The 26,559-nt window shown below is 41.1% G+C and overlaps 1 protein-coding gene and 1 long non-coding RNA gene across 2 annotated transcripts in view; one reads left to right on the forward strand and one right to left on the reverse strand.

Annotated features, from left to right (window-relative positions):
- Positions 1 to 26,559, reverse strand: part of LOC135482751 (voltage-dependent T-type calcium channel subunit alpha-1H-like) — a 603,345-nt gene that overhangs the window by 357,417 nt on the left and 219,369 nt on the right. The window contains exons 7-8 of the mRNA XM_064763135.1: positions 22,275 to 22,433; positions 1,087 to 1,128 (exon numbers count right to left, since the gene is read on the reverse strand). Of these exons, the coding sequence (XP_064619205.1) occupies positions 1,087 to 1,128; positions 22,275 to 22,433 (201 nt within the window). The remainder of the gene's footprint in view (positions 1 to 1,086; positions 1,129 to 22,274; positions 22,434 to 26,559) is intronic.
- LOC135488523 (uncharacterized) lies at positions 9,103 to 10,753 on the forward strand. The gene is made up of 4 exons (XR_010446996.1): positions 9,103 to 9,370; positions 10,034 to 10,169; positions 10,293 to 10,373; positions 10,603 to 10,753. It is a non-coding gene; the product is annotated as an uncharacterized LOC135488523 (long non-coding RNA).

Here is a 26,559-nt window from a genome sequence, read left to right on the forward strand (position 1 = left end):
ATGACAACGGAAAAAGAAAGCACCGGTATCGTATAAGCCCCAAATAGGTGAGCTAAAAACATGATAATGTTCATATATTTAGCTTGGTCGATCAACTGGCATAGACTGGTTTCCAGAGCAGTAGACCACACCTCTATATCACATTGGTTCTGTTTGAGTAACAGCCCTGACAATCTACCGGTCAGTTTCGGACAAGTTTTCAAGTGTACCACACAGGGTAATCCTTTGAATTTGTGATCAGGAAGGTCACTACATTGAAGGGATTGAGAGAAGTTCATACATCTATTAGTAATCAGTCGCTCCAACATTTAGTGGGTTATGAGTAAAAATATACCTCACATTGTTATCCTTTGAACTAGTGACCCAATAGTCACTCATTATGAAAGGATTAATTGTTGTAGTAAATAATAGTAAGTAACAGGGCAAATTCAAGTTCTAATCAGATATACCATGTCCTTAAATAAATGATATTTTAATGCAACATTTTATTGATGCACTACCGGTGGACCCCTATATTTATCCTTTTTTCTTGACAAAAAATGCTAAAAAATTAGAAAAAAAAAAGTGGAGCGGGAATAAACAAATCAAGAAATGTTCTTCAATCTCGAAACCATGTGTGGCAGGAATAAATAGAAATTCCATCAGACTCAAAATCTATGTGGGGCGGGGGAATTAGAATAAAAACATGCTTATTTGTTATCAATATTTACCTCAGATCATACAAGGGGACCCAAAATAATAAAACTTGGTTGAAATTGGTCGTCGGGAAAAATATTTTTTCATTTCACTCTTTTTTATGGTCAAAAACAGTTGTTTATTTTTTTCCGCTTTCCAGAAAATGACCCCAGGGGAATTCGTAATCCAACAAAAAAAAAAAAGGGGCCAAAGGTATCATGCTTTTTCGGATAAAAAAATCGATAAAAAGGGAAGGGAGCAAAATACCTTTTTTACCTCAAATTAGGATAACAGGGCAGCGGGAACCGTTGAGCTAAAAATATAATTGGTACGGCCTTACAACAATTAAAATGCACATTTGGTTACTCACGAGCAGTTGAGACAGCTGAAGGATAAATTTAATCCAAATACCTTTAATGAGTTTCAGGATATTTCTTAACTGAGAATACCGTCCTGCAAATACAAAAATATGTCTAGAAAATGAGAGTATCCAAAGGCCCGCAAATCGTCACGGTTGTATTTGTATATAGCCCTTAAACAGCCACCGCTGGTGAACATTTGCTCACCTTCCACAACAAAGAACTTCCAAAGCCATTCAACATATCAATTACTTTTACAGGGGCCGCAACGACATTTGGTTCCCATGCTGATTATTTTGATTATTTACCCTTTATAATTCTTTCGCTGCAGCTGCCATTTTTTTGGCCGTTGCCACCATGTGCTGACACACGTTACCAGTAATTAACAGTTAATTTTTATTTGAACAGTCGCAACTATTCAGAAGTGTTGCCATCTAAATCAACTATTGGGATACAACTAATTAATTCCCAGGGTGTTCAAGTTCATAGCTTTAGCGGTTAACAAACGTGGCATAGTTTCACTCAAACAGCCACTTTACACCATTTGACCTCTATGACCTTGAAAATTAGGTAAAATCAAAAACCCGTAAGATATGTGATGTATCCTTGCTAGGAAAACCTACCATAAAAATTTTATCGAAAAGGAGTCATTCATAAGAGAGATATCACACTTTTTAGGATTCCACTTCTGGCCCCCTGGTGGCCAAGTCAAGTATCAGATCGGACCAAATTTCGATGTCAGAGGTTCTCCGACATAGGGAGTCATGTATACCAAATTTCAAGTTCATAGCTCTAGCGGTTAAGAAACGTGCCATAGTTACACTCATACAACCAATTTACACCATTTGACCTCTGTGACATTGAAAATTAGGCAAAATCAAAAACCCGTAGGACATGTGATGTATCCTGGCTCAGAGTACCAACCATTAAAATATCATTGAAGACATGCGAGATCTTACACTTTTTACTTTCTTTAGTTTTTGGCCCCTGGTGGTCAAGTGGAGAATCAGATCAGACCGAATTCAGTGTCAGAGGTTATATGTTTTACAGAATCACGTGTACCAAATTTCAAGTTCATAGCTTTAGCTTTTGAGAAATGTGCCAACGTTACATTCACACAACCAATTGACGTCATTTGACCTCTGTGACCTTGGAAATGAAGTCAAATCAAAAACTCGTAAGATATGTGATGTATCCTTGCTAGGAGAAGCTACCATTAAAATTTGATTGAAAACGAGTCATCTATAAGGGAGATATCACGCTTTTTTGGTTTCCACTTCTGGCCCCCTGGTGGCCAAATCTAGAATTAGATTGGACCGGAATTCAGTGTCAGAGCTAACCTAACCTGGGGGTCCTGTGTTCAGAGTTTCAAGTTCATAATTCTATTGGTTAAGAAACGTGCACCTGTTTTTGAATCAGGATGCGGACGCCGCAAGCTTCGGTATTGCATCGACTCCCCTTACGCCAATTAGGGCCCGACTTATTATCAAAGCCCCACCCAATCGAATAAAATGCCATGTTCATGACTGAAAAATTTCAAATCACATATCAAAGTCCCCCCCCCTGATCAAACATTGTCACCAAATCAGGGCTCGGCACTAGCGGTGGCAACAACAACATTGCTGTCGCTGCCTTCTCTGTTTGCAGTATTGCTTTTCATTTGGTTCAATACGAGCTTTAAAACGAGAAGGCCTTTTGCCTTGGTACCCTCTTAATTGGTTGATGCCATAAGAAATTGCTTGCCCTAAAACCTGTTTTGGCCTTGCCCTGAAATCCTCAGTGTCGCCAGCCCTGCCAAACATAATATCAAATGCCCCCCAAAAGTATCACCCCGTATGATCAATATCAAAGCATACGTAAGATATCATAATACACGTATTGACCACATACCTTTGACGTATCATCCGGTGAGGCACCATCGATTATGCAGTATTTTGCTGCTAATTCGGTTGCTTCAACGTTGGTAAAGTGTTCTCGTTAAGTCATTATTGAATTATGTACCGCACATATTAATCATTCAATCGTGATACTGACCTCGTTCATTGTTTTGCCTTCAGGGGACAGCAATCACTAGACTACTGCGGCGATGCAGCATGCTGCTACGTGCATTGGACTGAGCAACAGCCCTTTAGTGAAAGCCTGCACATCCAGCGCAGTAGTAGGAAAAAGAAAAAGAGTCCGGCCTTATTGTATTTTGACAGATTTTGGCATATTGTTCAATAGAGGCCATTGTTGCGGTGCCAATCTCAAAATTGACGCCTGGGTCAGCTTCCTGATGCTGCCACTGAGAATAATCTTTGCAAGAAAGTAAGATAACCTTTGACGTCTTTTAAACTTGTATTATTCAAACTGCAAACAGCACGGACATACACCTATCTTTGTCTATAGAGGATCTATCTCGCCAGAAATCTCCTGAACCAGGGTTTCAATGGGGACAATAGGCTTGAGGACTCGGACTTGGCTTGGTCAGTTAGAATATACTCGGGCTCTAAACTTCGGGCAGAAGTTTCACTGGTTACTGTTAGTACGACGCTTGCTAGCTAGCTGGCTTGCTATTTAACTTTGTTGCTTCCTTCAGCAATCAGGAAAGCTCCCTTGGTTGGTTCTGCCAAATGCTCAGAGGACCCACGTTATATACCCCCAGACCAACGCCAAGAATGCATAAACAATAATTGAATTGCCGTCATACAACATTCCTCGCATACCAAACTCTCGGATGACGTAGGCGATGACCTAGTTGTCGGGGAAAAAACCCACGCAATATGCTAATTAGGTTGAGTTGCTATCGAAACTTACCAGCGCGGTTACCAACTGGGGCGGTAACAAACTAAAGTGAATATTTTTACTATTTCTTAACTTTGCCACTAATCGGCACCAACAGCCATGACCACCAATAGCTCAGAGACTTGAGCACAGAATAGAGTCCTTTGTTCCCTGGTCAAATATGCTCAGACCGTTCTCATGTTGAATCTCCAATGAAATAAAGTGAAAAATAGCATCGCAAAATGAGCATAACCCCTCATCCCACACACGCTGAAGGCGACATGGTAGTAAAGTTTGCTTAGTAGACTATGCGCATCATTCATGCGATATAGCCGAAGTAGTTTGTGAGAAAAACGGACCGTTTTGGTTGATGAGCAAAAATACCAATACACACAATGGCACGATAAGACCCATTCTCCAAAGCAGCGATAATATTGAAGCATATTGTCTCTGCCAGTATTGGCTTTCATCTTGAAGTAACCAATTTCCTAGACCTTAGTTCTTTCCTGAATGCCTTCCGAAGATTTTTGGGCCGACGTGGAGATGCAAAGCAAATGTGATCGGACAACGGAACGAATTTCGTTGGAGGTGAAAGGGAGCTACGGGAGGCGACGGCTGGTTGGAATCAAGAGCCACTCCAGAAGGACCTCTGTCATTGCGGCATATAGTGGCACTTGCAGCCTCCACTCGCTCCACAAACGTCGGGGGTCTGGGGTCTGGGAGAACCAAGTGAAGTCAGTGAAACAAGCATTAAAAGCCATCCTAGATGACCATTTGGTGAATGATGAAGTCTTAGTGACCACCCATGTCGAAATGGAGCAGATAGCTGCCCCTTTTTGCAAAGCAAGTGAAAATTCACATGATGATGAGGTTTTGACGCCCAATCACTTCCAAATTCACCGTGATGTCGTGACACTGCCTCGTGGTGTCTTCTTTGGTAATGATATGTACCATCGGAAGCGATGGCGTACTATACAGATGCTCACGGGTCTGCATGTGCACTCTCCCTTTGTGTAAGGTTGTGACTAAGGGATCCTTTGTTGTGCTGAAATGAGCATTCCCTTCCTTTATTTTTGGTGTTTGGTTTGAACACAGTTATAAACTCAGTGCGTTTATTTGTCCACTATATTCTAGGACGATTATCAAAATTTGATAGGGGTCTCCGTGTTTCACGAGGGACATTGCGTTCGTGTTGTGACATATATGTAGGTGGTGTAGAAGGGCATAATATTGCCTACATTTGCTCATACGAGTGGTTATTGTGCAAGTTAAACATAAACTAGCATTACCCGCACGGACGAAGTATACACATGATACACATGCAACCATTAGCCGTTGACCAACTTTCTTCACAGAACACATCAAGAAAAGAACAGATACTTTGTTATGGTATCATATTTGATGAAGTGTTGAAAATTTATGTCTTTTCTGGTCTTCTACGAGGGTCTAATTGATTGATTCTCAGGGGGCAAGAATTCAAATCATATGCATATTTAGCTTCAGGGCATTTCACACGTTACTTACTGACCATGCAGGTATGAGAAAGAAGACACACTTGTATGCAAGTATGAATAATATGGGAAGCCATCGAAATATCACTTAAGGGTAGCCTTCGCCCCAATATATTTGCGCGATATTTGCGAAAAACTTTTGGCCGTTCAACGATTATGTAGGCCTAAATTGGCTCTCAATAATACATCAAAATATCAAGTCAGAAATATCTAAATTAACCCTTGATGCCTTATTTTGATGTAAAATCAATGAAGTCAAATCATGACATCACCATAAAATTACAATACCCAAAAAACACCCTCTGTGCAACAGTCTTTCACAACCTACACGATGACCGGCACGTGATCAACTTAGATTCAAATTATGACATGGAACTTGGCGTGCCGGCCAAATTATTTGTACTTACTTACATCGAGCAAGATCAAATTAGAAAAATTTTCATACTTGAGATGTCAGCAGATACGTACTGAATTAATATGCCACCACCTCCCCATGACTGGGTTATCCTCCTCCTCTTGGAGACTGATTCAGCGGATGGAAACCATTACCGAAAGCTTGGGGTAGCTGGTTTAAAACCACGTTGACAATATATTAAGTAGAGCTACACTATTTTTCTGACCAGCAAAAAACATGCACCGCACAGTCTGAATATTGTTGTAATCTCAGGCAAATATGAGCAGGTTAGCCAGATAAATATATGATATCGTATATCACCCGTCTGCTGTATATATATATACATTGGGCAGGGTGTCATGATGTTAGGTGCTACCACCTAGCTTAATAGTATGGTAATGCACTGACATTATCAAGTGCTGCCCTCTGGTCTCCTACAACAGCTTATGAAAAAGGGTTAAACGGCCATTTAAAAACTAAATTTCTGAGTAATCCGGAGGTACCCCATCTGAAGGGGGTGCCTGGCGAGATTGGTATCAATCAGATAAAACACAAAATCGTGATGTTTGAGACAATATATATATGTTTATTTCGTACATCAATGAAATGGCCAGGGCCATTGTGCTCACCTCCCTCACAGACACGTTATTGTTTTTTTATTGAAGCCACCTGTTGGCCAAACTAGTAAGCAAGCTGGACCAAAATTTAGTCTACAAGGTATTATAATATATGTACCAAATTCAAGTCAATAGTTCCAGTAGCTACCAAACGTCCCATCATCGACCAAATTACGCTATTTGACCTCTGTGACCTCGAAAAAAATTAGGTCAAATCAAAATGACAAAGAGTGATTACGAGAATCGACTGGAGCTCTGATGTTGGATGGGAGATGCAAGGTTTTTGTTTGATTCTGAATTGAGTGTAGCTCAGCCCTTCTCCCCAGGTGATCTCTGATTGTCATGTGGTCACTGATAATGTTGAAATCCAGCAGTCAGCCATCATGTCCCGACCATGCATGCATGCCATCACTGTTATACTGATATAGAGTAGGCTATAGTATAACATATGAAAAAACATAGTTACAAGACAGCCCTATAGTCGGATTCATAAGTAAATGTCACTGCCCTTTTGGGCCGCTGCGCAAAAACTACTGGGACGATTTCTTCAAAGTTTGGTTTTTCTTGAATCTAATTTCAGGACCCAAGAGGATTTTCATATTTCAGTAACCATGGTTACGAAATAATTTTTTTTGTATGTATTGGTGTACATTGATGTAGTGTATTGATTTTGACATTTTCTCCTCTGTACTGCTTATTTCTGGATGCATTTTGCTGAAATGTGTGTATCTTTAAAGCTGCCAAGTTTCATTTAGAACTATCCATCAAAAAAATCGGGCCCTCAAGATTCCCCCAAAATGGCCAAAGGGCTCCAAAGTTGACAATTTTTTTCTTTATAATTTGCAAATCTCTAACCTGGAAATTGTGTTTGGTCCCGAAATTAGATTCAAGAAAAACCAAACTTTGAAGAAATCGGCCCAATAGTTTTTGCACAGCGACCCAAAAGGGCAGCGTCAGTGACATTTACTTATGAATCCGACTAAAGGCCTAACTATAAAAGCACTGATGACAGCTGTGCTACACTTTCATCATTATCATCATCTACTTTAGTCAACCAGCTCAGATGACCTTTCTTGGGGCAGTGATCGGTAACGGTGAACTCCTTCCGACCCAACAGGCAAATGTTTACATTTGTGTCTCCGTGTATCATGGATTCATGTGTATACTAACACCGTTGTTGTGTTGACACACTGACTGACTCTGACTGTGTACATTTCTACAGCGACGAAAAACGATCACAAAAATGGTTCTTTTTAAGCACTCGTGACATGTTTACAAAAATTAAAGCAAGTGTTTTTAGTACAGGTTTACCCAATGAGTAGCATCTCGGTGATTATAAACCATTAACTTGTGTTTAAAAGCCCACATTGTAACGAAAGGTTCCGGCTTGACGCTAATCTCCAATGACGGCAGCCGCCATTTTGCCATACTCTCGAAACATTGGGATCGTCAAATGCAATGGAAATCACATAATTTCTGACACACACTGCTACAATTCATCATTTTATTGTTCTTTCACAGTATTATTACGCCACCCCGATTCGCAAGGCAGCTTGTACCAACTGGCTCTGCATTGACTATCCCCATTCCAAGCTGAAGAACAGTGTGACAAGTTTCTCATTTTACCTTCCAATCACAGTCAAAATTTTCTAAAACAACTGGCAATGAGGACAAACTAATAATCTCAAACCAATCACAAGAATGTAATCAACACATACGACCTCATCCGAAGAGCGGATGATTAAGTTTTAGCATTGATTCAAGGGGATTTAATTCCTTCTTCGTCTCGCTTCAAATTCATAAAATGGCTGTCTTCCATACTTGTAGTATGCAGATCTAGTGCCGCAGTACAACACTTCGCATCTGGGATACCCCAACGGATTGCCTCGAACCGCGAAATTCAAAACTGCTGGTAATGTGCCAACTGACATTTTTGCACAATACCGCCACCTAGTGATATGAAACGAAATTAATCTATTTAATATCGAAACCTCTGTATCAGGCCGACCTCTAAAACTTCATTTCAAACTTCAATCTGCTGGAATAAAGAAAATGGGCTTTTTTAACCTTGACCTACTTATACCTGAATAGTAAGTCACACTGACCTAAATCTGTGTCAACATGTAGAGATGCCCAATAGGTGTCTACATATCAAATTTAGAGAGTCTATGACCAATAGCAAAAAAAAGTGCCATGATCAAAGAAATTTTAGAGTTCGACCTCTGTGACCTTGAAATGAAGGTCAAATCAAAAACTCGTGTGATATGTGATGTACCTTTATTAGATACACCCACCATAAAATTTTCATCGCTCTAGCTTTAACCATAAGCTTCAAAATGACAAAAATAGGTTTTCAAAGAGCGCCCCCAATATGGCAGACCAGCAGTCAAATTGCGCTGATTTTCATTCTGAAGGAAGGTCTTGCCTAGGGGTACCAACACACCAAGTATGAACTTTCTGGGTCAAGCGGTTAAGAAACGTGCCACATTTTGGTCAAAAGTTAACGACGGACGACGACGGCGATGACGAGGACGACGACGGACGCCAGACGCCGCGGTATCGTATAAGCTCACCTGACAGGTGAGCTAATAAGGTACATATTTTACAGTGCCAATTTTCCAAACTCAGTAATAATACATAACATCAGAGGTACTGCTCACAGCTGTTTCAGCTAAGCCTAAACATGACATCGAAATAAACCATTCTGCCTACTAGCCTGCTGCCCAACGATTGGTCCATGCGAAAAGCCTGTTAACCGCTATGTATTAAAACATTGTCGCCAATACACATCTCACACATTATCGCAATACCCATTCAGCCAAAGGGTTAATGCATTGGCATCGTTCAAACATCAGCGCGCTTCTGTACACGTGCTCGAATTAGATACGACGGTTTTCATTGGCTCATAAGTTGTGTCACATGACCATTCACCCGGCTTGAAAATTTCATGAAATTTGGACCAAAATTAACGAAACAGTGGCGATTTCCATGTTTTTTATCGATTTTTCGACAAGTTACAGATTTCGGAATTCTTCAAGACTAGATAGCCGGGTAGGCATAATATCATAAATATCCCGGCTGTTTTGCATAACTCATTTCAGTTTCGTACAGAATCGTGCGTTTATTCTGAAATTTCTCAAACTTTGATCTGCTCAAATTCAAAATGGCCGACTTGCAGACGGAGATTGAGATGGGGTGCCAAGTTCATCGTACAACATCGAATTCCCTTGATCGTTATTTAACAAAACGTGTTACTTCCAGTATTCATTTAAATTTTTACTTTTAAAATATATATCTATTTTATGTTAGTTTGCTGTCTATTCATGCAGAAAATGCATTTGAAAAACAAATGTCTAAAAATAGTTGAGTTTTGAAGTTCGATGGTCGGGTCTATTTTGGTGAAAGGGGTACAGCATGGGTAATAGTACAATAGTAAGTCATGATCGTGCTTATGAACAAGCCATGAGTTAGCATATACCATAGTTTATGTTGAAAATATCTTTACAGATGTAATTGATAAATATAGTCTTAAGAATTCGCCAAATATAGAAAAGTTCTTGGTATATTATCCACCTGTTAGCAAAATGAACACGCCCATTGACCCACATTCCAGTTTGTTGTGGTATTTTTGTACAGGGTGATGCCAAAACAGTGCCTTTTGTTGACTGGTAAACATTCCTTCAGTTACTAAAATGTCTTTTTCTTTAATTTCAGCTGGTTGCATGGTGTGTACTGCAGATAACTTCTCGACTTAATCCGGCTGATGTGATGCTTTAGTTGATTCGAGAGGCTACATGTATATAGGCCCAGTACGTCGACATCATTGATCCGGCAGTGAACAAGATAAGTGGTAAGTTAAGCGATGCTTCCCTTCATCTATGTATTCACAAACAGATGATTGAAATCATTATACTGTATTCCCGTAGGCTTTGTATGCATGTATTCTATTCTAATAAATTACTCTTTATTTCAGGTTCAGCCTCCAAGATGTGTCACCAGAAATGCAACCGACATTATAGACAGGCGTGATTACTACTCTGATTTTGGACTGATGGTAAGTTCCGAGGCTATTTTGATTGCAATTAAATATTATTTGAATCTACATTGAAATAAAAGTGGACATCTGTAGGATACTTCCTTTCTTTCTCTAGATTCAACACTGGTCAGTGTCAGAATTGAATTAGAATAGAAGCTGTGTCTGTTGGAGCCACCCCCAGTTACCCCCCCCCCCCTCCCCCATTTAGCCACTGCCATTATGTTTACACTCGCCTTTACAATTCCAGGTATACTCGTCTTCAAAATGGACCTGACTAGGAATGATGATGGTGACTTCCCTCCTCAGAAAAAAGCTCGGTTGGATTCGAAAGTTGGTGCAGGCGGTCATTAGCGATATTTCGGTCGTAAACGCAAGAAGTCCAAGAAATCCACTGACAAATCAGGAAAACATATATTCAATGTCGGCGACACGTGTTTGTTCAGATTGGACTCAAACGTTTATCTTGGAACCGTTCTTAGTCAAGTAAATAAAAAAAATAAAAAGTAAATAATAACAATATTGTGTACATTGAAATCATGACTTTTAATTTGTGTGTACTGGTACTGCCTTGATATGTTGTCCTCTGTGACTGTTGTCTCATCTCTCGGAATAACAAGACCCAAAGCTGGATGAGACACCTACATCCCCTGCATATAAAAGATAGGTTGTGACATAATGTCCTCTGTAACTGTTGTCTCATCTCTCTTAATAACAAGGCCTCAAGCGGGATGAGACAACTACATCCCTTGCCTATGATAATAAAGGTTGTAACATATAATGTCCTATGTGACTGTTGTCTCATCTCTCGGAATAACAAGGCCTCAAGCTGGATGAGACAACTACATCCCTTGCCTATGATAATAAAGGTTGTGACATGTCCTTGGTGACTGTTGTCTCAACTTCACTCCCGGAATTACAAGACCCCAAGCTGGATGAGACACCCGTTGTCCTGCCTATGATATCATAGGTTGTGACCTGTCGATTTTTGCAACTAACTGTCTCATCTTGGTAGGCCTACAATAGGACACATTTGTCCTGCCTATATATACTATAGGTTAAGACCTGTTCTTTGCGACTATTTGTCTCATTTGTGTACAACAGGGCACCAATCTTTCATACCACAACATAAGTAATGGGCATGGCATTTTCAAATGACGACCATTCTTCACAACGAATAACGAAGTAGGCCTTTTAAAATGCCTTTTATTTGTCTTTGCCTGAGTGCAAACCTTATCTAATCACAGCCATACAAAGCTATGTTATATGCGGAATATTAAAATGCTTTTTACAGAAGAATTGGTATCTGGGCTGAAACATAATAGAGGTGCAAACAATCATCAATATTTTTACAGAAAAACTCCATCAAAGTCATCTTTTATACACTACACAGTGCAGGCCCAAGCCTATCCAAGATGGCAGCCGGAATATAATACACAAAGCTTGGTTCAGGTCAAGTTGGTTCTAATAAACGCATGCAATCTTAATTACTACTAACACAATTAAGGGGCATACATGGGTGGATTCAGGCCTTTTATGTAATCCTTAAGCGGTTGGGGTGAGGAACTGGGTTGTTTATTGGGGTAGCAATTAACACCTTCATGCCAGCACCTCCCTAAAAAGCGGCGTCTGGTGCCGTCTGATTAAACTTGTGTTTCTATTATAGCTGAAACAGCTGTGTGCTGCGGTAAATCTGATGATGTTGTGACATTCATACCATAATTTTGACTTTTGTCCATGGTGGACACCTAAACGTGAATTTCGGCTTAACCACTTTATACCGTAACACGCATACACATGCGAACAAAACCACTTTGCCGTAATACGTATATATACGTCAGACATCCACATGATTGTTCCATGTAACAGCCTGTACTAAAACCTCTAATCAAACAATTATGGGGCATCCCCAGCGTAAACTGAAACTGAGGAGACTTCGTTCTTCACATTAACACCAGCTGGCAGCACTTGATTGCTACAGATGACAGCATTGCCTCTGCTCAGAAAATCATACGACTTTCTGAGGATGACGACAAACTTTCATTGTTATCAGGCAGTAAGTATTCAGTTGAAGTTGGGTACGATGAGGATCAAGGTTATTTGAGATGGTGTCGGATTTAGACTCTAATGGGGAGCAGGATCATGCATACTCTGGTAAATTATGAAACTAAAATATTTCCGTGAGAGAAATTGACACTACTTTTTCCGCAATTCTATACTTGTAAAATAAGGGAACAAAAGACTATAATGGTGGATATTTGTGACTTTGATTGGATAGTATTGGCATTTCTGAACAATTTGCTATACAATACGTGGACTTTTATGAACAATTAAGGATACAGAAATAAAATGAAAGGGCCAGGGCCATTGTGCTCACCTTTTGCATGGAAGGGAGAACCTGAAGAAGAACTTGTTACGAAAAGTGCCAAGGAGACAATCATATAATAGTTCTGAGTATTGTGTAATGGTTATGGAAGGCAAAAATGGACGTGGTGGCTGCTCTTGACTTCATTAATGAGTTTTAACTTTGCCCGCTGGTGGCTACATTTGTAATTGAATTCGGACTGTAGTTGGTTGTTTCGGTAGGACTTGCCTAGAGGCATATTTGTACAAGTTTGAAATGATCTAGGTCACATAGTAAGCAAACGTGCAATGTTTGTTGAAATTTTTTCAAAGTTGACCTCTTTGACCTTGAAATGTAAGTCAAATCAATAACCCAGGTATCATGTCATGTATCCTTACTAGATGAACCTATGATAAATATTTGGAAATGATCAAGGGTTTAGTTCAGGAGAAAAAGTACTTTTTGTGTTTCAGGTTTTGGCCCCCTGGTGGCCAATACATGAATCAAATCATATGGAAATTTAGTCTCTGAGATCATTTAACCTAGGGGTACATATGTACAAGATTTCAAGTCAGTAACACCAGCGTTGACGAAATGAGCCACTATCGACTAACGGCGATGCTGATAGCGAACGTTGAGCTCAGGGCCCTGATTCACAAAGCACTCTTAGATTTCCGATCTTAGATCACTCTAAGAGCACTCATAGGGTGAACTTAAGTGAAAGGTTAGGGAACCCTAAGTGTTCTTCATGAAGCTATCTAAGAATTATCTAAGCAATTGCTTACGCAAAGTGATTGAATAAGTCCTGAGTGAACACACGTAACCTGCTATAGCAAACTTTAAAACGTCTCTTGTAATGAAAGGGAAAGGTATTTCAGCTCATTCATGCATTGCATGTTTATACACAATCATGACAGAAGTCCTAAGGGTTTGCATGGCAGTACAGAAGACTTCTCACGTGGCATTCCAACGGCGTTTCCCAATTACAATGGCCCAAAAATGCCCCAGAAAAACCAATTTCTCTCCGAAAGCAATCGACAAACTCACTGACCTGGTGCAACAGCATAACGAAGTGATTTCAGGCAAATTCAGATTTGATTACTTTGTGTTACGTGAACTTTGGTGTGTTATGAAACTTAAAATACCGCGCGCACAGGGAGCGCAGGGAGAGCAGACTTGAGAGTGACGCCGAGAAAGCAGAACGTGATTGAGAGCAAACGAAAAAGCTCGCAACGTTGAGACGGAGCCCTGGAGTTAGGCTGGGTACAAGGAAGCCAGCTCAGTGCTGAGGCCGAGTGCCGCCAACGGTTGAAACGAAATAGTATGCTGTAGGAGAAAGAATGGTTCGGGAGCGTTACGAGACGTCCACGAGGGAACCGAATGTAGCTGCACGTGCACGAATGATTCTGGAAGCCACGAGACGTGTCTAGCCTGTATGCTGAGGTAACTCAATATTCTGAACTTAGCGCCGAAATCTAGCTAGTATCGAAGTCTGCTCCCTTTCGCGAAACGAAATAATATCGACACGCGCCGAAATTCATTCTGAGGTGACTCTTGAATAGAATTCCTGTATATATTTTGTATTAAACTTATATTTGTTTACATTTAAAACCAGTCTCGTTCAGTTTCTTTATACACAGAAGTGTCGCATCTTGCATAGAACCAACAACCCACTTGAACTCACAGGGGGAGTTCGTAACAATTACTAAGAAGATATGTTCTATTGCACCATGCATCAGGACGAGAGAAGAAGTGGGAGGACTTGAAGCAAATGGCAAATGAAACGGCCAGGGGCCATTGTGCTCACCGTAAGTATTTTTAGTAGACAGTGACAGAAAGTGATACAGTATGTAGCCAAAAATTGTTGTCTTCATTGCATTGGATACTGATGGGCAATCCCCGCTTTTATCAAAAACAAATCAGTAATAAGCGAGAAATCACACTTTTTGAGTTTTGAGTTTGGGCCCCCTGGTAGCCAAATCAATAATCAGACCAAACCAAAATTCAGTGTAAAAGGTCAACTGACCTAGGGGGTCATTTGTTCAAAGTTTCAAGTTCATAACTGTTGCGGTTGAGAAACGTGCCACAGTTACACTCAAACGGCAAATTTACGCCATTTGACCTCTGCGACCTTAAAAAGTAGGTCAAATCCGAAAAATCTTGCAACATCTGAGGTAACCTTGCTAGGGGTCCCTGCCATAAAAATTTCATCAAAAACAATTTGCTAATAAGCAGGCTATTGCACTTCTTACTTTTTTTCTGTTTCGGCCCCCTGGTGGCAAAGTCAAGAATCAGATCAGGCTGAAATTCAGCACCAGAGGTTATCTGATATAGGGGGTTATATGTACCAAGTTTCAAGCTCATAGCTTTGGTGGTTGAGAAACGTGCCATAGTTACACTCAAACGGCCAATTCACGCCATTTGACCTCTGCGACCTTGAAAAGTAGATCAAATTAAAAACCCGTAAGATATATGATGTATCCTTGCTATGAGTACCTACCACAAAGGTTTTATCGAAAACAAGTCACTAATAAGCGAGATATCACACTTTTTAGATATCCACATTTGGCCCCCTGGTGGCCAAGTAGAGAATCAGATCGGACAGAAATTTAGTGTCACGGGTCATCTGACCTAGGGGGTCATGTGTACAAAGTTTTAAGTTCATAGGCCTAGCGGTTAAAAAACGTGCCACTGTTTTTGAACTAGGATACGACGGACGACGGCGACAACGACGACGACGACGGACGACGGACACTGCGGTATTGTATAGACTCCCCTACGGTGAGCCAAAAAGAAGAGGTATGACGAAATGAAAAAGAGGCAGGTGACAGGAAATGTTCCATTTTCGGATGACGGCTAGAATAGTGGTGATGAGAATGCCAATGGTTTAAACGATACAGAAGAAAAGATCATTGGCTTGCTGGGTGTAGATATTGTGTGTGGCCTTGAAGGTGGGGTAGATACTGCGAGTAAAAATGCTACTACCGAAAACACAGGGAAAGTAAGTAAGTAAGCGTGTTCATACATCCGGCAATAGGCCTATGAAAAGGCTTTAACTTTTCTCTATCATTACCAAGAGCAATAAATGGTCTGGCTCTGAAGGCTTTGATAGATGTAGGTAGCTAAATATTTTTTTCCGAGAATATGAGGGCGTGAATTTGATATGTTGCTTGGTTTATCATGGGGGAGGGGGTTGGGTCCGCCCGATAAAAAAATACTAACATTAAGTTTGACATGTTTTGATTAATCTGCGTCGCTCACTGTAGAAACCCTCAATAATACGTTCCTGGGCATCCGGCTGAGGGAATGAAATGAATTGCTGTGCCTTTCTCACCAGTACCGTAGAAGCTCATAAAACAACCCTTGAGACACTAGGTTGGCTGATGTGACTGGCACATCACCGATACATTCTGTACCGTTTGAACAAATCGACATCGTCATATTCATCAAGAGGGTGCAACCGATCCCGAAAACCCGTTCCCGACGGAGAGCTCGTCTGATAACGTCTTCTTCAGCAAATATTACAGCTGCCATAAATTCTAGTGCGCGTTGCCTTACCAAATGCCCTAAGTGTACACTAAGATGGGCCCGGTACCTCACGCAGAGTTATGATTACACTATGTATTTGCGTAATTTTAAGGGTCTTTTGTGAATACCACTTAACTCCTTAAGTGTTATCTAAGAGTATGTTACGGAATCACTAAGAGTGCTTTGAGAATCCGGCCCCTGGGATCTTGAAAGGTAGGTCAAATCAAAAACCCGGGTTATGTTTCAAGCACCCTTAGGAGATGCATCTACGGTAAAGATTTCATGATTTTAGCTAGCAGTGTTCAAAAGATATAGCCAAAAATAGGTTTTCAAAGAGTGCCACCTATATGGCAGACGAATTACGCTAATTTTCATTTTTAAGAAGGTCTTGCCTAGGGGTACCAAACACCAAGTATAAACCTTCTAGGTCAAGTGGTTAAGAAACGTGCATCTCTTTTGTCAAAAGCTAACGAAGGTCGAGGGACGCCACAGTATTGCATAAGCTCCCCTGAAAGGTGAGCTAAAAAGGAAAGACAACAACGTTTTTCCTGAAATTAATTCCAGCAGAGCGGTAAAGTAAGAACAATTTCATTCTGGCATTTAGTGGTTGAGTTTTTGAGTTAATAGGTTAACTCGGTTAGTTAAGTAATGGTTATCATTGGACATTAACGATCTGTTATCGCTTGAATTACTTGAAGATTTAAGACTTTTTAGTTTTGCGGCTGAGTCTTGCGAACACTAAATACATTTGTATTAGTAGAAGATTTAAAACTTCATGGCGATTTTTAGGTTGATGGTTTCGGCTTTTGAGAATCTCTCCATCAGGGGGGAGTATGTTCGCACCATTCAGTTTTTAATTGAGTAACATCAGGTATTGCCTCCAGCACTACTGTTGAAATGGTTACAGCTAGCTGACACTATTCTGTCGGGGTAATACGCCACTTTTGAGCTACGGCTATTTGAAGACTGCTGTAAGAAACAATGATTTGTGCAAGATTAAAGTTATGAAAATTCAACCTTCTTGTGAATGACCGAGTAACCAAGGAAGCCCGTCAACTCATTGTGGCCAAGAGGATTTTACCCATATGGTCTCTGGGATGATCATTGCTTGTTGCCAAAGAAGGTCTTGCCTAGGGGTACCCACACATCAAGAATGAAATTTCTAGGTGAAGTGGTTAGGAAATGAGCCACTCTTTTGTCAAAAGCTAACGATGGATGACGACAACGGACGCAATGATATCGTATAAGCTCACCTAACAGGTGAGCTAAAAAGGGTGTGCGTCCCTCATGTACCACACCCTAAATCAGTTGCGGTAGTTTTTTAATTAGTATGACAAAAACCTTTGAAGTGGAATTTATTTCAAAACCATTTGCAGTGCTTCACATGTATAAATGTTCTGGTAAAAGCTTGGAAAAACTGGATCATGGGCAGGGGTGGAACTTCTGTGACTGCATGGAATTATAGTCTAGGGGTACCCACACATCAAGAATGAACTTTCTAGGTGAAGTGGTTAGGAAATGTGCCACTCTTTTGTCAAAAGCTAACGATGGATGACGACAACGGACGCAATGGTATCGTATAAGCTCACCTAACAGGTGAGCTAAAAAGTGTGTGCGTGCCTCATGTACCACACCCTAAATCAGTTGCGGTAGTTTTTTAATTAGTATGACAAAAACCTTTGAAGTGGAATTTATTTCAAAACCATTTGCAGTGCTTCACATGTATAAATGTTCCGGTAAAAGCTTGGAAAAACTGGATCATGGGCAAGGGTGGAACTTCTGTGACTGCATGGAATTATAGTCAGGCTATCCATTTAGCCTTTTCCTCAACTGTATGGGCTCCAGAGTACTGACTGCTCGGGGTTCTCTAATGCTAGGTCTTAGGTGTGATCCAGTATTCAGTATGGCTGCCACGGCATCCACCCTTAATTTTGATTCCTCGAGTTATGGGAAGAACATTTCATCTTATCTCGCCATGTTTTTTCTCATTTCCATCTGGGGCATCGATGGTGTTGTAAACTTCATTTGTGACCCACCACGACAAAATGAGTTGCATGTCCCACAGAGGATGAGCTTAAAATGACAACACAACATAATAGAAGAAATTGACGTACTCAGATGTCACAAAAGGCAGACAACAGCAAAATGAACACCCAGTCCGTCTCAACCCTTGCAAGCTCGGAGCGACATGCGACTTGTTTTGTCGTGGCAGGTAACATTTTTCAATTTCACTCCAGCCGGTAATTACCATGACATAACACAAACTGTTCATCATGCCCAGGGACAACACTAAGTGTGGCATATGTTGCTATTGCCTTATGTTTACTATTTCACAACAGTCCAAGATAGTGACAAAGTTTCACCCACCAATTTATGGTCTAGCTCATATAAATATTAACACATAGTGACTTGTGATATCTCCCAAAATACCAGACCGATTTCAATGTGGTTTGGACAGGGTTTCCAAAAATCGTGTTGTCTGCATGAACATTCTAATTTGAGTGACATGCGTCATTGTCTTCATTATGTAATCAACCATTTGAAAAAGATCCACAAAATAACTCTCTTATTTCAGGTAAAATTCCACCAAAAATCACTTATTGTAATGCAGCAAGAATGAAGACTGTCAGGGTTGTCATCTTGATATTTTATCTTGGTTTCGAGCTATCATGCTTTTTCTGCAAAAATTTCATCATGCAATAGAGTCTATTTCTATTGACCTTTGAAATCTGCCCAAAAACCTCCACCACCTCAACGTTATACATGTATAGGGTCCTGTGTTAACGAGTAAAGACAACTTTTAAAAGGTTATTCTTTTTAGTATTCCAATTATTGCACAACAATATTCAAACCTCATTCAATGAAGGAGGGACATAATTATCCCATTTTATTGACATACCTTTATTAGGGTATTTGACACCTTGATGTAACTGGACATGTCAGTTATTACACTCCTACGGTTGTTGAATAGATGTGTTTAAGCAAAAATCAGTAAGAATATTCTTTGTTAAATCTTGCTGGTAGTGTATAATTCTTTGGAAAAAATTGTGTGTAACAATTTCCTTAGGAGGGTAGCCATGTTCTAAGCTTACAGTGTGGTGGGAAAATGCCAGAAGTCAAAACAAATATGAATCATCTAGGGGTTGATATTCAACCAGAAAAATGATGTTATTTCAGAACCAGTGTAAGATATCAACATGAAAACATACCAGGCAGTCTTATTTTTTGCTGCACTGCAACACCATTGCTTTTTTTCGTGTTCGAGAAATAAAAAAGTTTTTTGTTTGACCTTTTGTAAATCTACGATTACATACTGAAGACAATAATGCATTTCATTGTAAGTTGTAGGTGTTGATATTAATATGAGCCAGACGCAAGGACCTAACGTACTGCGTAGCGTCAAAATATCGAAGCTGGCGAAACATTTATAACAGGTCACCGTGATCTCATTATGGACTTATAGCGCAATTATGGGGTTGTAACTATTTTGCTGTATATTGTCACAAGGAAAGAAAAGCACGCGACCTAACCTAACCTATTAATGTAAAGTGATAATTAGAAGGCATATAGTTCAGGAAATGTTAATAAATAATCATTCCTTATCGTCTTTTGAGAGCATTTTTAATTGTAAAATGTATATGCCTATGTCACAGAGTCTCTGCAATGGCCATTATTATCACAGTAGTCTCGCGCAGCCAGACCTTCTTCACATATTAGTCTGGCGCTAGCCAGGCGTTCAATGTACTAGACCTAGACGTTTTCCACCACAATGTATTTGGGCCGAAAAAACACCACGCAAGATTACCTCGAGCTGGAGCTAAGAATAGATTATGCTAATGAGCATACTTCCTCATTGAGTTTTCCCAGTAAATATCGAGCGAAGCTCCTTAGCTTATACCATTAGGCTCCGCATAGTGGCGCTGAGGTGGCTGCTGTAATCAAGAGAGTGGTTGAGTCACTCTATGTTATGACAGACCTAACCGAAATTGCCTACATTTTCGCAATGCTACAATGAAAGACCTAATACTGAAACCACATGTCTGTTGACGTGCTTTAAGAGAGACTGGCATCATGCCTAGTCTCTCTTAAAGCACAGTCAACAGACACCACTATACCCCCTCACACTCAGAAACCACAAATGCCCACCCCTTCCTGCTACCTTAATACTTACTTCTGGATTGTACACTCAAAATAATTGATAGCAGTTTTATAGGCCTACCAAAAGCTTTGTGATTTTAAGATCTCTGTTCACAAACTTAGAATTTTATGAATGAACTGTGTGATCAGAGCAGTGGGGCAGGGTAACCGGAAAAACGCCGACCGACCGACCGACCGACTGACCTGCCAACCTACCGTCATATGCAGTATCCCTTTCGCTTCTCTATAGCACATGTATCTGTGTAGTGCCCAGCGCAATGGACGTGATGGAGTCCGACGTGTCTGACAGCAGCATATCCAGTCAATTATACCGGGAAAACGAGCCCACGCGGTAAGGAACTGATAACATTAATCTCTAAAGATATGCTTTGTCTACATGGTCGGTGGATATAAAAACATGATTTGGGCCTAATATATGCACTGTAGTTTTTCTACTCGAGTGTCTCGACCGATGCAATGCATGAACTGCAACGCACAACATGCATTTTTTGTCATTTGACCAGCGCACGTGCGCTTGTTTACAATTTCATTTCACATGACCTGCTATCGTGGATTGGATATATCACATTGACTTATGAGTAGGTTGGCAGGTCAGTCGGTCGGTCGGTCGGTCGGTCAGTCGGCGTTTTTCCGGTTACCGTGGGGCAGTACCAGCATTACATGTACTACAAATGTTCAGTATACCACATGTGAATTGACCATTCATTCTATGTTTTATTTGGAGGTAATTAGATTAAGAACTCTCCGTAGGCAAAAAAAGTAAATACCATCTAACATTACATTTATACTTTAGTTGGAGCTAGATGTTTGGTAGCTAGTATTATATTCAAAACCAAAATAAAAAGGCAATTTAGCAGTCAACTGGGAAATTTCTTTATGCTTTCTGTTTTTATTCCGTGAAAATATTTGTTTAGTTTTTGTGTATTCTATGGCAAAGGCCTAGTTTCATCCCAATACTTCAGACCCCTTCTTTCATCATGTTGGATGTTTCCATAATCCAATTGAGAGTATTCTAGTGGGCAGAGACATGTATTCATCCACTGGGGGAAGTGTGGCACTAGCCCATAGTCCGTACTGAACTGTGAAGCTGTGGTAAATACATGACATGACTTCAATCGTTGGTGGATTCTTAATCTACAGAGCCAGGCCATAACAGGGATATACTTTTTGATAATTAATTTAAGGAAATATCGTGTCACTGGCCAGTTTAGAACTTGTATTCTAATAGGCCCATATCAGTCCGCGAGTAACGATTTGATGGCAATGGTGTACACAAATCAATTTTTCTCAGGCAATCGGTATTGGAATGTTTTGAATTTTTACTATTATTTGGATAAAAGCCTATTCATAACAGATATGAAATTTGGTGGGAATTAAAGCACCCTTGGTGTACCCTTCTATCTTTTTATAGTACAAATTGGCAATGTAAAGATTTACCAAGAAGGCTTCCCAGAGGCACGAGTAAAGCAGAAAACCAAATTGTGATGACTCATCATATATATTTCATGTTGTCGTATGTCACTATTGTTACAAGACGCACGACATTTGATGTTTCTAGACCTGATGGTAATTTTACATCATGTCCCCGACTGTTGCTGAACACCCAGACAGAGACTGAAAAGACGCGACAACCTGACCTCTCTCTGGTGATAAAATTTTGAGAGGTCATTGTGCTAACATTGATCGATATCTTAGCATGGTCTTTTCTATCAAGCAGAAGTATTTCTCTAACAAAATACAGGTAAAGATGACTACCGATAACGAAAAAAATTGGAATATCATTGAGTTACATTGATCTTTGATCATCGTTAGAACTTCTGACAACATACATAGATCGACAAAAGGTTAGTTGTCTGCATGAAAAATGTAAGCGTTAAAGTTGTTTTACCCACCATGAGGCTTGTTTGGTATATCATCATCATTTTCCTTCCAATCACTTGAAGATGCCTCATCATCACTGTCTGACCACTCATACTCTGAATGGGACACCCGACGCAGGTTGGAATCATAATCTGATGATGCACAGATATGTGGGGCTGAAAGATGTATATCTGAAATAAAACAAAAAAATATCTGTAGCCCCTTTGGTTACCTTTTTTAGCAGCATATGCATTTGCTCAGTTATCAGGAATAAACCAAAGTTAGCAGATAATACTTATCTGTCAAAGAAATCAATTTAAATTCAGATATCAGGGCTAATATTCTGAATACATCATTGCGGATGTTAGATGGGCATTGGATTTTAGCCTGCTCAGATTATTGATGATAGTTGAAAATCACAGATTTCATTCACCTTTTGAGTCCCCAGGCGGGACAGCATCCTGCATAAGTTACTATTTTATTTGCCCACGGCGGGATGCCATCCCAATGAAATGGCCAGGGCCATTGTGCTCACCTCATGTGGAGGAAAGATGGATAAAGAGCATGGTCTTGTGTCATGTAGTGTTAGGTTTGATGTAGGTCCAAGCAATTACAATTTCCCCAAAATGGCCAATTTACAGTACATTCGACCTCTGTGACCTTGAAAAGTAGGTCAAATCAAAGAAGACCCGGGTGACACATTGAATGGTTGTTAGAATTAGACGAACCTATGATATAAAATTGGTGCCAATCGGGCAAGTCATTACTAGGAATAATGGCATTTTGAAGAATTTAGGATTCGGCCCCCTCCCTGGAGGCCAAACGGCAAATCAGATCGCACCAAACTTCGGTACCTGAGATCACCTGACCAAGGGGTACATGTGTACTTAATTTGTGATCAATAGTCATTGCAGTTAAGAAACATGCCATAGTTACGGCCTGACGGCGAATTTACGCCATTTGACCTCTGTGACCTTGACAAGAAGGTCAAATTAAAAATCTGTGTGACATATACTGTATGGTGGTTAGATGTACCCATGATATCAAATTGGTGGCAATCGGGCAAGAAGTTAAGGAATAATCACATTTTTAAGGTTTTTGGATTTTGCCCCCTGGTGGTCAAGTGGTGAATCATATTGGACCAAACTTTGGTCCCTGAGATCACCTGACTAAGGGGTAAATGTGTACCAAATTTGGTATCAATAGTCATTGCAGTTTAGAAACGTGCCATCGTTACATCCTAACGGCTAATTTACACCATTTGACCTCTGTGACCTTGAAAAGGAGGTCAAATCAAAAACCCGGAGGATATATGATGCACCTTTGCTAGAAGTACCTACCATATTTTTTTCAAAATTTCCCGACTACTATTAAGGGTGATATTGCATATTTTCACTTTTAACGTTTGGCCCCCTGGTGGCCAAACCATGAAACGAATCGAACCGAAACTTGGTCTCCCAAGTGTCATTACATAAGGGTACATGTGTACCAAGTTTCAACTCAATAGCTCTAACAGTTACGAAACGTGCCCTGCTAACGGACGACGGACGACGACGACGACGACGACGACGACGACGACGACGACGACGACGACGACGACGACGACGACGACGACGACGACGACGACGACGGACGACGGACGCCACGGTATGGGATAAGCTCACCTCTGCTAAGAGGTGAGCTAAAAACCATGCCTTGTATGTTTGGTATCTTGAAAGGTGCTGACACTCTTTATTTGAAAAATAAACCAATATACTACAGGGTGGCTAAGAATTATTTTCCCTCACACAATGGATACAAAATAGAATTCTACTGTGCAAGGGAAAATAGTTCTGTGCCACCCTGTAGTGTGTCCAGTGGTCATCAATTTAATGTTCCATCAATTTGCACTTGAAAAACATGGATGCATGAAGGAATAAGAAGTGGCTGTTTGTTTAACATGATGTCGGTTAAACTTGATTTTGCTATGGCTAGCAGTGATAGCCCTAAGTACCCCCACTTCAGTATTGCACATAAACAGAGATACACTCTAGGGCCAAACAGGTCTGCATTCAGTTGAATCATCCTGATGCTTCACTGATATTTGACACCAGTTGACTACCACTGATGTGGGACTGGAACTTGTTATTTCAATGGCAAGTCAGAAGCCTGAAGGGAAGAGATCTGTATACGAGCGGCTGGCTGATAAGAATGTGTTTCCAATACAATACATTTTCGGTGTTGAGTTGTTATTTACATAATTATTAACCCATAGCAGGGCACCTATGGCACACCGTTGCCTTTCGAAAAGCTGCACACGCGCACCTACAACTAATTCCGTATCTTATTGTATCCACCACAATGGGGAATCCCCATAATGTCATAAGGTTGTCACCCTGGAGCCGTGAAGAATGACCAATACGCATGTTTTCTCACCATATTTCTCACCATTTTTTCTGACCATATTGTGCTGTGGAGGATACTACAGGGACATGAATTATAAAATCCAGCATAGGGAATAGGGGTAAGTCTAGGACTTTATTTGATGGTATATCATCTCTAGTTTAAGCCACAGTAGAACAGTGTGTATTGGTCAATGTTTGTGGTCATGAAAGGTCAGGTTTTTCCATTTCCTGTGGAAATGTCATTTTATTAGTTCATACCTACCCAGGTCAGACTTTTGCATGTGTACTCCATTCGGACACACCCGAGGAAGAAATAATCTATTTATAATAGAAATCTCTTAGCTAGTTCGCTTAGCTACACCTAGGCGGTGCCCCTATACAGCCTCTGCCTCGTGTGAGCCGCCATAATCAGTACTTATTACTCGAGCGCACCGAGTAAGTCCCGTTGCTGTGGGGACAGGCAGGGCGGGTAGTCTGACCTGGGTAGGTATGAACTAATAAAATGACATTTCCACAGGAAATGAAAATTTTATGTCGTTCATACTCTACCCAGGTCAGACTTTTGCATCGAATACCAACAACCAAAGGAAGGAGGGTAAACGGTGACTTACCATGTAGTGAAGTGAACTGTCTCCAAGCTGCGCAGCGGAACCCAACGGGTCAGACCAGGGGACCCAGAGAAAGAATGCTTGGGGAAAACCCGGGCTAGAGGTCAACAGGCCCTTTGACAACAAAGGGAAGCATAACTGGGAAAACCCATCCCCTCCTAGACGGGGACAAAACCACCTCAACACGGTATAAGCTCAGCACATATCGTCAAGAGACACAATGTGGAAAAAAAATGTATCATTATTATTTTTTTTTACAAGAAGGAGAGCACGCCCCAGAATAACATGGAGCGGCCTCACTGACTAACTCTCAAAAGTCCTAGGCAGCTGAACCCTAGGACAGCTGGACGGGCCGAACGCGCGGGCCCGAAGACCCGGCAACAGTCTATAGAACAACCCCCCCCCCCCCCGGCTTAAAAAGGAGGGAGGACAAGACAGCCAGCAGGTGAGAAAATCGACGAGTGGTCTAGGCAGGGAAACACCTAGACCACGTGCTGAGCAGCGACAACTGGACCAAGAGACAGCATACCGTCTGTTAACCTGGAACAATCGCGCATATAATACTAGGAGAATGTAGAGTGAGAACTCCACGTAGCCGCATCTAAAACCTCGTTCAGTGCCACTCCCTTATACTCGGCCACGAAGTAGAAATGGCCCGAATCTCGTGGGCCGTAATGGCGCCTAAGCGACGAAGCTCTGGAGAACTGAGTGTCATAGAATAAGCCATCCGGATGGTGGCCACTAACCATCTGGCGACCGTGGCTGCAGCTATCTCCCTAGTAAACCCCTCTCTATAAGACAAAAAGAGGCGCTTCCTGCCTAGGCGAACAGCAGGCTCCTTAGTCTTATTAGAATAGAACTTCAATGCCCGAACAGGACAGAGAGTTCTGTCCGGGAGGTCTCTAGAGACCGTAGCGGATAACGAGGGGATAAAAACCGGGCGCCTGGAGGTGTGCGGCGCCTGGTTTTTAGCCAGAAAGCCTGGGACAAATTCTAGGACCGCGCCCCTCTCAGTGAAAGCCAATTGATCAAAGGCTAAAGCATGGAGCTCAGACTGCCGCTGTGCCGTGGCTAAAGCCACCAGGAAAACAGTCTTAAAGGTCAGATGTTTAAAATCTGCCTGATGCATGGGTTCAAATGGAAATTTCATGAGAGCCCTTAAGACCACCGAGAGGTCCCACTTGGGAGAGAGCTGAATGGAGCGAGGGCGCTCCAAAGACATATTGCGAAGCAACGATGAAACAGCGTCATCCCAAGACGGTTGCCACGATTCAGTCAGCTTTAAGGTGACCGAAACGGCGGAGCGATAACCTTTCACTCCCTGA

Source organism: Lineus longissimus, chromosome 1 (genome assembly GCF_910592395.1).
Source record: "Lineus longissimus chromosome 1, tnLinLong1.2, whole genome shotgun sequence".
Taxonomy (NCBI): domain Eukaryota; kingdom Metazoa; phylum Nemertea; class Pilidiophora; order Heteronemertea; family Lineidae; genus Lineus; species Lineus longissimus.